Source organism: Mus musculus, chromosome 4 (genome assembly GCF_000001635.26).
Source record: "Mus musculus strain C57BL/6J chromosome 4, GRCm38.p6 C57BL/6J".
Taxonomy (NCBI): domain Eukaryota; kingdom Metazoa; phylum Chordata; class Mammalia; order Rodentia; family Muridae; genus Mus; species Mus musculus.
This window is the reverse complement of record NC_000070.6, coordinates 94,587,647-94,604,759: the sequence shown is the minus strand read 5'-3', so window position 1 is coordinate 94,604,759 and position 17,113 is coordinate 94,587,647. Positions and strand designations below refer to the sequence as shown.

The 17,113-nt window shown below is 41.5% G+C and overlaps 3 protein-coding genes across 6 annotated transcripts in view; 1 reads left to right on the top strand and 2 right to left on the bottom strand.

Annotated features, from left to right (window-relative positions):
• Ift74 (intraflagellar transport 74) overlaps positions 1 to 1,494 on the bottom strand; it is an 89,968-nt gene extending 88,474 nt beyond the window's left edge. Inside the window, exon 1 of one of the 4 annotated variants that reach the window (XM_006503326.3) lies at positions 1,408 to 1,494. The gene's annotated coding sequence lies outside the window, so the exon portion shown is untranslated. Of the gene's footprint in view, positions 1 to 830 lie in introns of all 4 variants that reach the window. The other 3 variants (XM_030253727.1, XM_006503324.4, XM_011240597.3) reach the window with 3 other exon arrangements.
• An 18-nt stretch (positions 1,495 to 1,512) lies between these two features.
• Plaa (phospholipase A2, activating protein) overlaps positions 1,513 to 17,113 on the top strand; it is a 38,109-nt gene continuing 22,508 nt past the window's right edge. Inside the window, exons 1-2 of the mRNA NM_172695.2 lie at positions 1,513 to 1,883; positions 14,686 to 14,879. Coding sequence (NP_766283.2) covers positions 1,735 to 1,883; positions 14,686 to 14,879 — 343 coding nt within the window. The 5' untranslated portion in view covers positions 1,513 to 1,734. The remainder of the gene's footprint in view (positions 1,884 to 14,685; positions 14,880 to 17,113) is intronic.
• On the bottom strand, positions 4,441 to 11,110 carry Gm12657 (predicted gene 12657). Its single transcript, NM_001081019.1, has 2 exons — positions 11,095 to 11,110; positions 4,441 to 5,402 (listed from the first exon to the last, which is right to left on the bottom strand). The coding sequence occupies exon 2, from the start codon at positions 5,373 to 5,375 to the stop codon at positions 4,965 to 4,967; it is 411 nt and encodes a 136-aa protein (NP_001074488.1). The 5' UTR covers positions 5,376 to 5,402; positions 11,095 to 11,110; the 3' UTR covers positions 4,441 to 4,964.

Below are 17,113 nucleotides of genomic sequence, written 5' to 3'. Positions count from 1 at the left end.
TGAGACATTTGTGGTGTATGGTCTGTTTGTGTGTGGGGGTGGGTGGGTGGTGTGTTTTCTTAAGATAGGAATTCTTCCTGTAGCCAGAATGACCTAGACCTCATTAGATAGGCTATGCTTCATTCTCATGATCCTCCTGCATCAGCCTCTCATAGCACTAGTTTTTGTTTGTTTTAGGAATCTAGAAACAACAACTTCAAACATGGTATGTTCAGAGAAAGATGGCAAATTCAATATGGCTGAGGCAGACACACACCTAAGGGAAAAGACCTTAGCAAAATAAATTAGGGAAATGGGGAAGGCCTTATACAACAGTGTATTCTCAAGAACGAAAAGCTGTTGGGGCTGGAGAGATTACTCAGTGGTTAAGAGCACTGGCTGCTCTTCCAGAGGTCCTGAATTCAATTTCCAGAAACCACATGGTGGTTCACAACCATCTGGAATGGGCACCCGATGCCACTTTCTGGTGTGTCTGAAGGCAGCGACAGTATACCTACATTCATGAAATAAATCGACATAAAAAAATAAATAACGAAAAGCTATTGGGGTTACCGAACAAAGTGGAATAATACATTTCAGAGCTAAAGTCAAGAGAAACACACACACACACAGAGGAATAGTGATTTCAAGCCTAGAATGAAAGTTTTAAGAAGAGTGAAGAAAAACACACAAATTGGATTTGGCAACTTAACAAAGGTTTGTGGTGTGATGGATGCCGTGCTACAATACGGAAAGCTAACTTTACTACAATGTAGACTGACAATCTCAATGCAATGTAGTGAGACTCCTACCTACACCATCGGGGTTTGGCTAAAAATATATATTCTCACCTGTAATTTCAGAGTTCAGAGACTGGAGCAAGGAACCACGAGTTTTAGGCTAGCCCGAGCTACCGTAAGACCTTTTAAATAATTAAAGGCATTTTCTGCTTCACCTTAGACCTTCTGCGCCAAACCTCGGGCAAACAGTGGTCACGTTAGGGGAGAATGGGCACCCGATCATTCTGCAAAATCTGGTATTATAGGGGGTAGCTTGAGGTGAAGGCAAGTTCATTAAAAGTTCCCACTTTGGCTTCAGATTCAGTCATCTTAAATGAAAAAAAAAACAATTAACTGATGAAAATCTTGGGAGACTCTCCAGAATCAAGCAGAAAATGGGCAAACAAATCGTGGCGTAAGGCAAACAAGCAATTTTGCTCTACTACTCAGAGTAGTCAAACGAGCACCTAGATTTAAAACATCCGGATTCAGCGCGCCGGCGAGTCACTCGGGACGCTCGGCATTGTGGGATTTGTAGTTCCGATTTACCCTCCTCCAACTACTACAGATTTTCGGTTGTTCTCTGAAATGGACCGGGTTCCGACCGGACCCAGACCTCCGGCGCCTACGCAGAATTTCCTGATCTCACCGTCCCTTCTTCGGCCGGCGATCCAGGGCGCAGAAGGATAGAGGGCCCGGTCCGTGATGCTCAGCAGCCCGACGCACACACTCTGCGTCACCGCGGGCCGCGGCGGATGATGAATTCCGGCGTGTGTGTTAGGGTTGCTGTGTCACTCAGGCGGCTCGGCGCGCCCCTTCCCCCGCGGTCCTTCCGCACCGGCTGACTGGCTCTTCCGGTCTCCGGCGCCCCTCTCCTGCAGGCGGGTCTCGGGCCGCAGCCTGGCGCACGCCGGCTCGGGCCTGTGGACGAGTCTCGCGCTGTGCCCGGGGGCCGGGCTCCGGATCCACGCTGGCCATGGCGAGCGGCGCCTCCAGATACCGGCTGAGCTGCTCGCTCCCGGGCCACGAACTGGACGTGAGGGGCCTGGTGTGCTGCCTCTACCCGCCGGGAGCCTTTGTGTCTGTGTCCCGGGATCGGACCACCCGCCTCTGGGCTCCAGACAGGTGAGCGCTGCTAGTCCCGCCGCCCGCGGGTGGACCACAGGCTTGCAGACACGTGGGAGGAGTGACCCTCCTTCCCTGCCCTGAATCTCTCCCTCTTCCTGGTGTCCGCGCTGCTCCTGCCTCCCTGCCGAGTCCCGAGCTTTGGCTTTTCGGGCGCTGTCTGTGAAACCGACAAGATTTCGGGGGAATGAGTATGGATAGGATTGGAGGACCTGGCTGGCTGTCCTAACTTGACCACTAACGGGCGACTTGACCTTGGACGAGCATCTTAAAACACCTTAAGGGCCTTCAGCTTTGGCAGATAACCCCTTAGGTTTCTTTTAGTCTTTAGTATTTATTGCTGCTTGCGCCCTCCCAGTTTCGGCTCGATGAAAACTTCTGGCTTGCCCCTCGGGCTCCGATCTTAGGAGTTGCTCTGTAGTCATCCCTCAGATTTAAATTTTTGAAGACTATAATTCTCAGTAATTGCTTTACAGAGAATTACACATGGTGTCCTCTCTTGGTTGTCCAAGTTATAGTCTGTTTGGGGAGGAGAGGATGAACCTCCTCAAATGTTATCGTTGTGTAGGAATGTTCTGTTTTTTCGAGGAGGAAAAATTATCATTGCTTTGAAGTTCTGCCTTCAATTCCCCCCCACCCACCCACCCACCCACCCACACACACTCCACCACCACCAAAAATAAATAAATAAATAAAATAACCAAAAAGTTAAAATCCAGCCCAAATCAATATCAGAGGTTGCGTTTAAAGCCCTGATTAGTCGAAAATTTTATGACAGCAAACAGGCTAGTGATTTTGGGAAGGTAAATTGAATTTAGATGATGAGATACATATATATGTATTTCCTGGGGAGAAAGACATCACTGACAGGAGGACAGGTGCTCTCTGTTTACAGAACTTTATTATATTCTCTCGTGAGAATATAGAGTTAGACCGGAAAGATATTAGTAGGAACCTTTTTTTTTTCTTGGAGGTGTTTCTCCTGTGTGTGTGTTGAAGCGGATATCTCTTATTAGATTGAGTAAGCTGATCTTGAAGGGTGGACTGGGGGAACTTTAAAGTGGAAAAACTGTAGTTGGAGAGCTACGTTCCAGAGAGGCAGAAGACATAGTATGCCGTGAGTGCAGGTCCTGAAGGCTAGCAGAAGCCAGGTTGTAGTGTTTATATGGAAAAACACTTGAATTGGGGACTGGAGAGTTGTCTCAGCCGTTAAGAGCACTGACTGCTCTTCCAAAGGTCCTGAGTTCAAATCCCAGCAAACCACAAGGTGGCTCACAACCATCCGTAATGAGATCTGATGCCCTCTTCTGGGCTGTCTGAGGATAGCTACAGGGTACTTACATATAATAAATAAATAAATCTTAAAAAAAAAGAATAAAGAAAAGTCTAAAGGCAAAGCATGGAAGTAGATTTGTTTGATGGCTTTTGCAGTGCAGCCACTGGAGGATGGTAGAGTAGAGTAAGAATGTTCAAGAGCCAACCGCTGTGTTGAATTGGATATGGCCTCACATAGTCTCTTCCAACTATTCAGAGTCTAATATCCTAAACCGCTTAATAAAACTAGGAATAATTATAATTATTGGTGAAAATTGTACCTCTAAAACAGTCCTTGTTCTCATTAAATAAACTTCAGAAATATTGGGGTATAGCACGTAGCTCACTGCTTGGCCTACGTAAGACCCTAAATTCAGTGGCCAACAAATGAAACTAAGTCCAGTAGAAGCATATATCTTTCTAAAAGGATGAAAACATTGGTTTAAGGAGTACCTATTCTAAAGGATGCCTGTTTTTGTAGTTGATGAACCAAGAGAGTGGTGGGAGAATTTAGGAGGTAAAAAGATGGGTTTTAGGGTGGACTTAACAGCTAGATTTTAGCCAAAGTCCACTGAAAAAAACAAAAGGTACAGCTTAGCAGAGAAAACGTGGTCTTATGAACTAGACCAGCAGCCTGCTGTGGTTTCACACGGCTTCAGACCTCTCTAAACTGGCATCACACTAAATCTGACTCCATTACTCTGTCACAGACTTCTGGGTGCGAGAGATGAGGTATGGCTTCAGCATCTTTGTCTTTGTATTGATTGGCCTCTTGAAAGCTACCCATATTTGGAGATACAATTTAAAATTTATGACCTTACATTTTATCTTTCTTGACTCTGCTAGTTCGAAAGTGTCTCCCTCTGGTTAACACTGAGCACCTGGGATCCTAAATCAAGACGGTTCTATGGGGTTAGCTAGGAAAGCCAATTTCTTTTCTCTCCCATCCCAGATTTCCTTTTCTCAGAGGCAATGTTTTTATCTAACTGCTCATTTTGTGTTTTATTCCTATGTCAATGTAAATTGCAGTGTTGCAATATTTATGTGTTGATTTTTTTTTTTTAAGGAATTATCTGTTTCTGCTAGGGAACATTTGAAATTAGTGTTACCTATTTTCTGCCCACCCCCATTTAGTCTGTCTTTTTTTGTATGCTCACCTTTGCTTAGCTTGACTAAATCAGTGTTTATTACTATTTTTCGCCCTCTGGTTTGGTTTCCATTTACTGAGTTTTCTATGTATTTATCTTTTTATATATATATAGTTTAATGTATTTTAATAGCAAACTTACAGGAACAGCACAGAAGACAGACAACATTAAAAACATGTACTTGTATGTAGGACAACTCAGAAAAGTATAGTGAATGGATGGAATCTACTGTGTGATAAAAATGCTATAAACACCATTTAGTGGCTGTTAATAAGAAATTTACTTATTTTTTTAAAAATCCAAATGCTGGCATTGTCCAGAAAATTTTAACAGGTTTATTTATAATTGTTATAAAGTTGAACTGCTCAAATATGTTCACTGAAACATTTTGCTTGCATTAATGCTTTACATCTTGCATTTATATTAAAAATTCACACACAAATGAACGTGGAGAAACGCCAATACCTGATTCTGTCCCCTATGTCTCCACTCGCAATCATATACTTAGGTACCTTTGACCCCATGGAAAAAATATCTAACATTCAGAACTACTGATAACAGGAAGAAGAGGAAAAAAAAATTCTTTTGAGAATTAAATGTTTCCCCTCATAGTGGACTCTTAAGCACGTTCTCCGCGTATGCGGCGTGCTAGCTGGATATCTTTTGGCATAATTGTTACACGTTTGGCATGGATAGCACACAGATTGGTATCTTCAAAAAGGCCAACCAGAAAGGCCCCACTTGCCTCCTGCAAAGCACCAATAGCTGCACTCTGGAAGCGCAGATCTGTTTTGAAGTCCTGAGCAATTTCTCGCACCAGACGCTGAAAGGGGAGCTTGCGGATCAGAAGTTCAGTGGACTTCTGATAGCGTCTGATTTCACGGAGTGCCACAGTACCAGGCCTGTAACGATGAGGTTTCTTCACCCCTCCAGTAGAGGGCGCACTCTTGCGAGCGGCTTTTGTAGCCAGTTGTTTCCTGGGTGAGTTACCACCCGTGGATTTGCGGGCAGTCTGCTTTGTACGAGCCATGGTATGGACACCTCCTTACTTACCCCCCTTCTCCTTCGGCTGGAGCTCGGCGTTGGAGAGCGGCTGTGGCACGGCAAAGGCTGCGAACACCTCTATGTATTTATCTTAAGTCTACTTAAAATTCTTTTTTTTTTCTTTTAAAGAGAATTACACTCCTTTTCTGCATCTTGTTAAAAATTATTTATTTATTTATTGTATATGAGTTCTATAGCTGTCTTCAGACACACCAGAAAATGGCATCTGATCCCATTACAGATGATTGTGAGCCACCATGTGGTTGCTGGGAATTGAACTCAGGACCTCTGGAAGAGCAGTCAGTGCTCTTAACCACAGAGCCATCTCTCTAGCCCCCTACTTCAAATTCTTTAAAGTAACAATTAAAAACGTTGGATAATTTAAGGTTTCCTCTTCTGACAGTGAAAGCTTTCTCCCGTTACTAGGGCACAGGTAGTCTTGGGTAACTTTACTGTCCCTTTCTTCAGACTGCTGGTGTTGGATTTCTGTTATTTAGACAGTAGCTTTCACTTTCTTGGTTTTTCTCATCTCTTGCCTTATAGCAATCCAGGCGCTCCCAGAATGGAGGTTATCAATAACAAAGGTGCTTGCTTGTTTGACTTGCAAGTTTGAAAACATTTTCTTTTCTGTCTTGCTAGAGTAATGACAATTGTAGTGGTTACACAGTTCTGATCCTGAAGTAATTTTCTATCCAGAATTTGCAGCATTGCTCCATTGTTTTATTGATGTTAGGCTATTCAGAGGTCTAAACCATCCTAGTTTTTTACCTATTCTCCTCCCTCCCCTCTCCCATGTGCACACTTTAAAACGAGTCTGTTTTCATCCATTTTCCTGGATCATTAGTTGGCTTTTTAATTTTGATAACCTCTGCCCAAAACGTTTTCAAATTAACACTTGGTTTCTTTCTCCATTTCTTTTCTGACTTCTTTCTTAGGAACTTCCTATTCAGGTGTTGAGTTTGTTTTCTACACCTCTTTTCTCACCTGTTGGTGAGTAGTGGGTTGACTTGAACTTATGTTCTGGTTTGTGGTTGCAGTGACTTCCCATGTCTCTAGGGTTGCAATGAGTACTGGTTTTTAATTTTTAAGTTCTTTTCTTCTTGGTGATCTGCTTCCTCCAGAGTTGTGTTTTCCCACACTGCTCTTGGATGTTGGAAGTTCTCTCTGGATGCCTGTTATTTATTATGTGCTCAGTTCCAAGGAGGAAGATCTGAAAACCTGGGAAGCTGTGTTCTTGGGTGGGGCTTGCTGGCTGAAACCTTTACTAAAGTAGCACAATCAGGGAAGCTATTTTATTGTGCTGATCTGCCCACAGGCTACTGGCCTGGCCTCGGGTGTTTTGTTTTTTTTATGATCTTGGACTGTGATGTAAATGTCCTTACACTCTAAGATTCAATGATTCTTGTGTGTCTCTGCTGCACTGCCTCCCTCTCCTCCTCAAGACTTTTTCTAAAGTAAAAGTTTCAGATAACCGAGAGGGGTAGAAGAGGGCCAGAAGAAGGCCGCTGTCTCCCTGCTCTGCCTCTGTCTCCCCCACCAATGCTTCTTAAGTATTTTGTCATTGACTTAAGAATTACTTAATACCTTGTAAAATATTGTGGTAGGAACTTGGGAAGATATAAAGAAGAAAATAAGACCAAATTGAGGAACTAAGAACCTAATAGATCACTGTAAATAACCTAAATAAACAACTATGCTGGGACCTTCTAAAGTATACACATATGTTACATAATGCAGATTGTGATGCTGGGAATAACACTACATGGCCAGAGAGTGGTTCCTGTGAGCTAAGCTTGGACTGCGTCATACCACTGCTTCAGAAACAAACATAAACGGAGTCTTAGTTGGTTTTTGTGCCCTCTCTTCTGTCCCAGAGACATTTTTAAAAATGTTTTAAATTTCTCCAAGCTTATTAATAAAATAACTTGAAATCACATTTTAAAAATCCCATTAAAATAGATAAACTAAAATTGGACATAGTACTACCGGAGGATCCCGCAATACCTCTCTTGGGCATATCTCCATAAGATGTTCCAACCGGTAAGAAGGACACATGCTCTGCTATGTTCATAGCAGCCTTATTTATAATAGCCAGAAGCTGGAAAGAACCCAGATGCCCCTCAACAGAGGAATGGATACAGAAAATGTGGTACATTTACACAATGGAGTACTACTCAGCTATTTAAAACAATGAATTTATGAAATTTCTAGGCAAATGGATGGACCTGGAGGGCATCATCCTGAGTGAGGTAACACATTCACAAAAGAACTCACACAATATGTACTCACTGATAAGTGGATACTAGCCCAAAACTTAGGATACCCAAGATATAAGATACAATTTGCTAAACACATGAAACTCAAGAAGAACGAAGACCAAAGTGTGGACACTTTGCCCCTTCTTAGAATTGGGAACAAAGCACCCATGGAAGGAGTTACAGAGACAAAAGTTTGGAGCTGAGACGAAAGGATGGACCATCTAGAGGATATCCGGGAATCCATTCCATAATCAGCTTCCAAACGCTGACACCATTGCAAACACTAGCAAGATTTTGCTGAAAGGACCCAGATAATGGCTGTCTCTTGTGAGACTATGTCGGGGCCTGGCAAACACAGAAGTGGATGCTCACAGTCAGCTATTGGATGGATCACAGGGCCCCCAATGGAGGAGCTAGAGAAAGTACCCAAGGAGCTGAAGGGATCTGCAATCATATAGGTGGAACAACAATATGAACTAACCAATATCCCCCCAGAGCTCGTGTCTCTAGCTGCATATGAATCAGAATATGGCCTAGTCAGCCATCAGTGGAAAGAGAGGCCCATTGGTCGTGCAAACTTTATATGCCTCAGTACAGGGGAATGCCAGGGCCAAGAAGTGGGAATGGGTGGGTAGGGGAGTGGGTGGGGGGTCTTTTGGAATAGCATTGGAAATGTAAATGAAATAAATACCCAATTTAAAAAAATCTATCAAAAAAAAAAAGATAATTGCTTGAAAGGAAGGACAGTTGAAAACCTGCACTTGGGAGGCATGATGGCACATGCCTTTAATTCCAGCACGAGAGAGAGAGAGAGAGAGAGAGAGAGAGAGAGAGAGAGAGAGACAGACAGACACACACACACACACACACACACACACACACACACACACAGAGACAGGCAGGCAGGCAGAGAGGCAGGTGGATCTCTGTGAGTTTGATTCCAGCCTGGTCTACATAGTGAGTTCCAGGATAGCCAGAGACAAGTAAAGATACCCTGTATCCAAAGAGAGAGAAGAGAGAGGAAGGTAGGAGAGGGGGAAGGGGAGGGAAGGAAGGAGGGAGAGAAAGGGAGGGAAGGGGAGGGGGAGGGAAGTGGGAGAGAGACAGGCTGACTACTACTGGGAGTGATTGGTAAAAAAAAGAAAAGCTGGGAATCGAAACCTTCCAGCTGTTTTCAAGTGTTTTCTTTAATTAGAAAACAAAGCAACAAACACTCTTGTCTAAGAGGACTTTGTGTAAATAGACAAGTTTGTATGGATCAAATCTGGAAAGTTCTGCCCATCAGGATCCATCCAAACAGAAGTAGACGGACGGCACAGTGCAGGACTGAGGATTCCAGTTGGTCCTCCATAAATCTCACTCCTCTCTGCTGAGTGTTCCCCCTTTTCTTCTTAAGGATGAGAGCTGTGGTGGGGGGAAGAAAAGAGGGAGCCAGTTATCCAATAAACTAATTTTCTTACTGTTAAAAAAAAAAGAATTTTCTCTATGATAACTTCTGACTGGTTCTAAAGTCTTTCTTACAAAGGTCTGGTTTTTTGGTGCTATTTTTAAGAGATTCACTGAACAGATAGCCCTCTTAATCCACTCTTCTCTGTAGCTCAGCTTGTCCTTGAACCTTTGATCTTACTGCCTCAACATATTCCACACAACCCACTTTTTAAAAAAGAGAGTTCTGTGCAGAGACACCATGATCAAGGCAACTTATAAACTACAATTAAGCATTTAGTTCGGGGCTTGCTTACACTTCAGAGGGTAAGTCCATGAACCTTACGGCGAGGAGCACAGCTGAAGGCAGGCAGGCATGACACTGGAGCTCAGAGCTCACATTTGATTTCCGAGTTGTAGTCACAGAGCAAGATTGGCACAAGCTGGGATGGTGAGATGGCTCAGCTGGTAAGAGCACTGACTGCTGAGGTCCTGAGTTCAAATCCCAGTTGTTTTTTGAGCCATCTCTTCTGCCCCAGAGACATTTTAGAAAGTGTTTTATCTTAAATTTACATGGTGGCTCACAACCACCCGTAATGAGATCTGATGCCCTCTTCTGGTGCATTTAAAGACAGCTACAGCGTACTTACGCATAATAATAAATAAATCTTTGGGCCTGAGTAAGTGGAGTTGACCTGAGTGAGTAGGGCGACCAGAGAAACTGGAGCGAGCAGAGGTCCTAAAAATTCAATTCCCAACAACCATATGAAGGCTCACAACCATCTGTTCATGTACTCACATACATAAAAATAAATGAATAAATAAATAGATAAATCTTTTTAAAAAGATTGACATAAGCTTGGCTTTTGAAACCTGGAAGGCCACCCTCAATGACCTAGGTCTTTCAATAAGACCATACCTACTCTTAACAAGGCCGCACCTCTTAATCTTTCCCAACTAGTTCTACTAACTGGGAGCCATATATACAAATAATATAAGCAATTCTCATTCAAACCACCACAGCACGTTTGTCTCCATGCTTTTGCACACACCCAAGGACAGCTTTGAGTATTGTGTCCAGGCTAGGCTAGCAGTCAGGCTCCAGAGATTCTCTTGTGCCCACCTCCCTCTGGGCAGCAGTGATTTTACAGGTGCTCACAGATGGGACTGGTTACTTATATCAGTCCAAGGGATCCAAGCTCAGGTGCCTGTGTGGAATGTGAGCTTACCAACTAAGCCGTTGATATCCCTGCCCAATTTCTAATAAACTACAACAGAATTGACAGTATAGTTTGGTGGTGTTTACTACAGTCATAACATTGTACCACTTTTAGCAGCATCATCTTCATAATCTGTTCTTGGAAAACTGAAACTATATATCCATTAAAGTAGTAGTTAGCTCCTGGCAACTACCATTCTTCTGTATGTCTTCAAGATTTTGACTAAGTAACTTGTACTTCATATAAGTGAACTCTACAGTATTCACTTTATAACTGGCCAGTTTCATTTAACATAATCTCTTCAAAGGGTTATATGGGGGCATGTGTCAGAATGTCTACATACAAGTGAGACTGGTGAGTGTAGACAGCACATACTTAGATCATATGTTTAGGCTATCTGTCGATCTGTCTTTTGATCAGAGCACTTAATCCATTGACATTTAAAGTGACATAAAATTCCCCTTTTTGGGCTGAATACAATTCTATTTTTGCTTAAACATCTTTTTTTCTGATTGATTCACCTATGATGGACATTGGATGGTTTAGCTATTGTAAGTAAATTGCTATATGATTTTTTCTTAAGGAATTTTTATCCTATTGCACATATAATCAGAAATGGAATTGCTAGATCATATAGTGGTTGTGTTTTAATTTTCTGATTAGAAGAATTGTGAAGAATTTTCTGATTAGAAGAATAATATACTGTTATTTCTAGTTGACTTACTGTATTGTACACGCTGTTTTCTTGATTTTTTTTTTTTTTTTAATTTGGCTTTGCTGGAGATTGGACCCCCAGCCTTACCTGGGCAGAAAGTGTTCTGCTGCTGAACTGTACCCCAGACCCTTGGCTTATTCTCTGTGTTGTCATCCTGTTATTGGGTGGGATATTGAGGTTGCAACTGTGACAGTACAACTCAGCCAGTCAGTTGTCACTTGCTGCATTTTGATGATCATTTTAGACACATAACTGTATACTTATTGAATATTATTGCTGTATTTATTCTTTTTTGGTTTTAATTTCTTGGTACAAGGTTTTGCCATGTAACCTAGGGTGACCCAGCCTGCAACTTGCTGGAATCACAGGCATATATCAACATACCTGGCATGAAATTTTATTAATATGTAATAATATATTTGACTTGATACCTGTTTTTAACTAAAGATGTTTGGTTTAATATTTATATAGCTCCCCCTTGCTCTTTTTTGTTTACTGTTTACATGGAATATGTTTTTTCCGGTGTATTTGTGTTTGGGGAGCTAAACTGAAACTCTCGTGCGTAGACAGCACATACTCAGATCATGTTTTTAGGCATTCTGCCAATTTGTCTTCTGATTAGAGCATTTATTCCATTGACATTTAAAGTGAATACATTTTATTATTTTCTATATTAGCTTAGTTGATTTTGGGGAGTATCTGAAATTGTGTTTGTGTGTGTGTGTGTGTGTGTGTGTGTGTGTGTACAGCTAGTAGGAGCTAATTCTCTCCTAACAGCTCTTGGGTGAAGTCCTTGACCTCAGGCCAGTCAGGCTTGTGAGTAAGCATCTTTACCTGAAGGCTGGCCTCAAGGTGGAGGCTCTGCCTTGGGTTCCCAAGTGCTAAGATTATAGATAGCTCTGTGCCTTTAGCACAGATGAGGACTGTCCTTTCTTTGCCTGACTCTGAATTTATTTCATATGGAAAACACACACTTCTTGGAGGGCAAGTTTGATAGTATGAAATTCACTTGCTTTTGTTATCTGGAAATGTCTTCATTTACCTCCTTTTTGAACAGCAGTTGAACAAAAACATAGCATTATTTGTTGATGGGTAGGTTTTGTTTGGTGTGTGTGTCTCTGTGTTTATGCGTGTGTGCAAGTGTTTGCACTTTGAATACATTGGTCTAGTGTCACATGCCTCAAAAATTATTTGTATAGGTGCACAGAGGAAATTGCACAGAGACTCTCACACATGTAAAATACTTACTCTCCTACTGAGCCATGCCTTCATAGGTTTTGTTGCTTTTGTTTTGTCTTTAATGGGAAATTTGCCTGGTATCGTGAATAAGGTTTGTGTGTATGTAGACGCTAGAGGGGGGTGTTAATGATTTCCTCAGTCCCTGGCTGGCCACAGTTTTTTGAGACAATGTCTCCCACCGAGTCTGGAGCTCATCTAGTTTAGCTGGCCAGTTGAGCTCTAGGGATCTGCCTGTTTCAGCTTCTCTATTGCTGAGGTTACAGACCTGGGCCAGGCCTGACTTTACATGAATGCTGAGGCTCCAGACTTGGTGGACTCAGTGCTGGTTGCACAGCGGATACTTTATCTCTTTCTCAGCTGAACCGTTTGTTTCTCTGTTTCCAAGCCTGGTATCTTACAGTTCCCAACCCCCACCTCTTACATTTTTATTACATTTTATTTATTGTGTCTATATGGGAAGATACACTTTCCACAGTACTCTGTGGAGGTCTGAGAACAACTTGCAACAGTAAGTACTTTCTACCAGTGGGCCTGTGTGATTGAACTCATGTTTTTAGGCATTCTGCCAATCTGTCTTCTGGTTAGAAGCACCAGTACTTACTGAACTGTCTGTTAGGATGCCTCTTTTAGGTTTTTTTGACTAGTGGGCCTGCCATTTGGCTTTTTGGTCTTTTTCAGAAACCACTTCTAGCGATATATTTTGCTCCTTTGAGTAAGCCAGAGTTTGTTGATGGTTTGTAGTCCCCTGTCTCTGTGTCAAATCCCAGCCCAATGTGTATACTTGATGTGTGCACTTAGATCTTTTTCTCACTTGCATTTTCCCTCATCATGCGCATTCAGTTGTAACATCCCTGTATATGCAATCGGCTTTTGAATATCCTTGTTTTAAGGCCGTTTGTATTTTGAGACAGCCTCTACCTGTGTAGCCAAAGCTGACTTAGTTCAAAGTCCTCTGAGTGTTGGTATTGCAGACATATACTTCCACACCTGACAACTAATATCTTGGGTTTTATTACTGGCTCTCAAAAATAGGTAACAAGCATGCTAAAGGGGCAAAATGGTCATTCCTTTAAATTCTTATAAACCACCACTTGGAGAGGCAGCTTGTATGAACAGGGCAGACAGGAAGTTTCAACAATGGCCATCTACTTTTGAATAGCAAACAATGATCGGATAACTGATCTCTGCGTGTGGAGGACAGGATGATTTATGCACACTTGGACTTCTGCTTCTGTGTTCAGCCAGTCTACTATATGTGGAGGATCACCCACCATAGAGTTAGACACTGACAGATCAGTAGCTACTGTTCCTATTGCTAAAAATTGAGTAAAATTAGCTTCAGTAGGCTGGATATGTGGTGTGCATAGGCTCTGGGTTTGACTACCAGTGCATTTGCTGTCCAAATGGGGAGAAACATTCCTGATTCTTCCTATCAGCTAGCATTTTCATGGGGATCTCTGTAGTTTTTGCCCTTTTGGGGAGAGGACTGATCGGTACATTGGTTCTCCTCTAAACCTGCTGTCAGTGTAGAAATCATTTTCCACAGGTCTCCTAGGCCTTTACTACTTCTTCACAGCTGGTCTGACAGTATTGAAAAGTGTATATTTGTTTGTTTGTTTGTTTGTACCTTCATCCTCCCTGCAGTGCTTTTTATTTATTGTGAGGACACTGTAGCTGTCTTCAGACACTCCAGAACAGGGCATCAAATCTCATTACAGATGTTGTGAGCCATCATGTGGTTGCTGGGATTTGAACTCAGGACCTTCGGAAGAACAGTCAGTGACTGAGCCATCTCTCCAGCCCCCTGCAGTGCTTTTATTGAACCATGAACTGCTGTTACAGTTAGATGACTAGTTAATGTGCTTTGGGAAAGAAAGATTGATGTATGTGAGAAGTGGGCAATCACTTGTAATCTAAGGCACTTATTAATGTATTGTGCTCCCCCAAATAGTACATCGGTTTCTCGTTTTTATTGTATACTAAAATAGTTGTCCAGATGTATCTATTATACTATGCTAAGGGTAGGAAGGTAGTAGTTCATTGAGCAAATTTACTTTACTAACAGTAGAGTTCATTATCTTAATTTTTGTTTCAGTTCCCCAAAGATTTCTTAGAGCAGCAATACCTGATAAGTAGAAAAGTGGTGGGGAATGAGAAAAGGGCACTTGCAGTATTCATCCCCTGCCCTTTGCTTTCTTGTTTTTCCTGCTAATCAGTGTACTCGTACTGAGACATCACATCAGATTTTTCCCAATCTGATATATAATCCCTTACTCATGCAACATAGCTATTTAATGTTTGATTAAAAACAGTATGTTCTTTGAATGGTGTATTACTACTCAACCTGCGTACTGAGTAGTAATGGATTTCTTTTATGTTTGATGTCTTAGGGTAAGCCAGGGGCCAAGTGTGTTTGTATTAATGATCCTCTCTTTCCAGTCCTAACAGGGGCTTTACAGAAATGCACTGTATGAGCGGCCACTCTAATTTTGTGTCTTGTGTGTGTATCATACCCTCAAGTGACATATATCCTCATGGACTGATTGCCACTGGAGGAAATGACCACAATATTTGCATTTTCTCGCTGGACAGTCCAATGCCACTTTATATTTTAAAGGGTCACAAAGATACTGGTAAGTATAACATGATGGTATTTTTGTATTTGAAGAAGTTTCACTACTTTGAATTACAATCCATGTATTTTTCTTCCTTATATTTTTAGCTATGTTTATTAGTGGAAACCTTTTTGGACCGTCAATTATGTATGAATGTCTGTGTGGGTATATACACCTGTGCTCAGGTGCCATGGAGATCAGAGACAACACTGAGCTATATGTTGTCATCAGCCACTAGATACCAGTCTGGGAGCTGAACTCAGGATCCCTAGAAAAGCAGTTTGCACTTTTAATAATAGAGGTGTCTCACAGCCTCCTATACTTTGTAAAGTATGTGTAGAAGTTTGGAACATGATTTATAAACACTTAACATTAATTCCTGTACAGAGTAAAGATGTTTGTGTATATGTAATATTTTATATACAGAATGATACAAATTTTAAAGTTTTTTTATTTTGGAAAGTTTTAAATGTATACAAATTATAGACTTGGTATTTTAGAGTGAATAATAAATATGTGTACTGTTTATAACAGTAAATAGTAGAAAAAGTCCCCCATGAGTTTACATAGCTTCTGCTTTAAGGGTTATCAGTGTCTTTTATTATTTAATTTTCTTACCCTACCATGGTATTATTTTAAAATGAAATTCTTGATTTTTTTTTTTCTGTACTTCAATATGTAGCTTCGCAAACTTTTTCTGTAAAGTCTTAGTTATTAAATGTTTTAGACTTTTTAGACTATAAGGCTGTTATAGCTCCTCAATTCATTCACACAAAAGCATAAATCAAAATGTCTGTTTTTCAGTAATTCTCTAGGGCTTCTCACATGATAGGTAAGTGTTCAGCACTGATCTATCTTAATTGCCCAAGGTACTCTTGGACTCCTGGTATCTATAGTATAGGAAGGCCTTTAACTTGTCATCTTCTTGCATTAGCCTCCTGGGTAGCTGGGATTCTAGGCTTATACCACCAGGTCCAACAAATAATCTTTCTTTATGGGCTCTTGAAATGTGTACTTCATGTAGCTTTTACATGTCAACAAAGGTAGTTTTAATATCCCCCTGTCACTTAAGGTAAAATTGTTTAGCTTTTGTGGGTTGTGAAAAAACAAGTGATTTGTATGCATTAATTTGCTGATTTTTTTCCCCCACTAAACAATGAATGGCTCTGGGGGCAGGGAGGGACAGCCTTGGGTGTGGTTCCTCGACTGCTGTCCAACTCCCCCAATCCTCCTTTTGGGCCAAGTGTGACACCCTTTAGTCCCACCACTTTTGAGGTAGAGATAGTTTGGGGCTAGCCAGGGCTAACTACATAAAATTATTTTAGTAGTATATTTGGCAGATGTATGTCACAGCACATGCAAGGTCAGAGGATAACATTTGGGAGTCAGTTCTCTTCCTCCTTCTTATGAGATCCAGTGATGGAACTAATATTTTCAGGCCTGTGCACAAATGTCTCTTCTCATAGAGCCCTCTATCCACACTCACCTTTTTAGTTTTGAGAAAAGGACTCTTAGTAGCCTGATGCTTGCCAAGTTACCTAAGCTGCCTGGCCAGATAGCCTGCGGGATTTTCGAGTTTTCACTAGCACTGGGATTATAAGCATGTACCACTCTTAGCCCCTTGGCATTTTTGTATGGGTTCTGCAGCTTGAACTTAGTCCTTTGTGCTTCTTTGTAAGGGAAACACTTTACCATCTGGCCCTTCTCCTTAGCCCCAACTTTTATTTTTTTTTACCTAATAGGAGGAAATAACCATATTATCATAATTATACTTAAACAAACAAAAAATTCTTACTATCAACTATCTAATGAGTATTTAGAGTTGCTGAGCTGACTCAACATCTTTTTTATGCTTTGAATTCTGACCCTCACAAGGTCCATTTGCTAGTTCTTACCTGATACCCATGAAGGTTGGGTAGCTCACAACTGCCTGTAACTCCAGTTCCCAGGGTATCTGATGCCGTTTTCTTGTCTCTACAGGCATCTGCGCACATGTGGTATACACCCATACACAGGCATATACATATAAATGAAAATAAGAATAAATTAAAAAACAAAACTATCTCAAAACACTTGGACTGTTATGGCCACATGGCTTGTAAATGGCTCAGCTAGGCCTTGTCCCTAGACATTCTGGCACCAAAGCTTGTAATCATGATCTCCATGTTCTCTTGCAGTTCCACTGAGTAGAGCTCTATTGGCTAAAAACATCACTTCACAGACTTACTTAAAAATTTTAACACTTCAAAAGA

Coding starts and splice junctions, on each gene's coding strand:
- Gm12657 (NM_001081019.1), bottom strand. CDS start 5,375: ATGGCTCGTACAAAGCAGACTGCCCGCAAATCCACGGGTGGTAACTCA.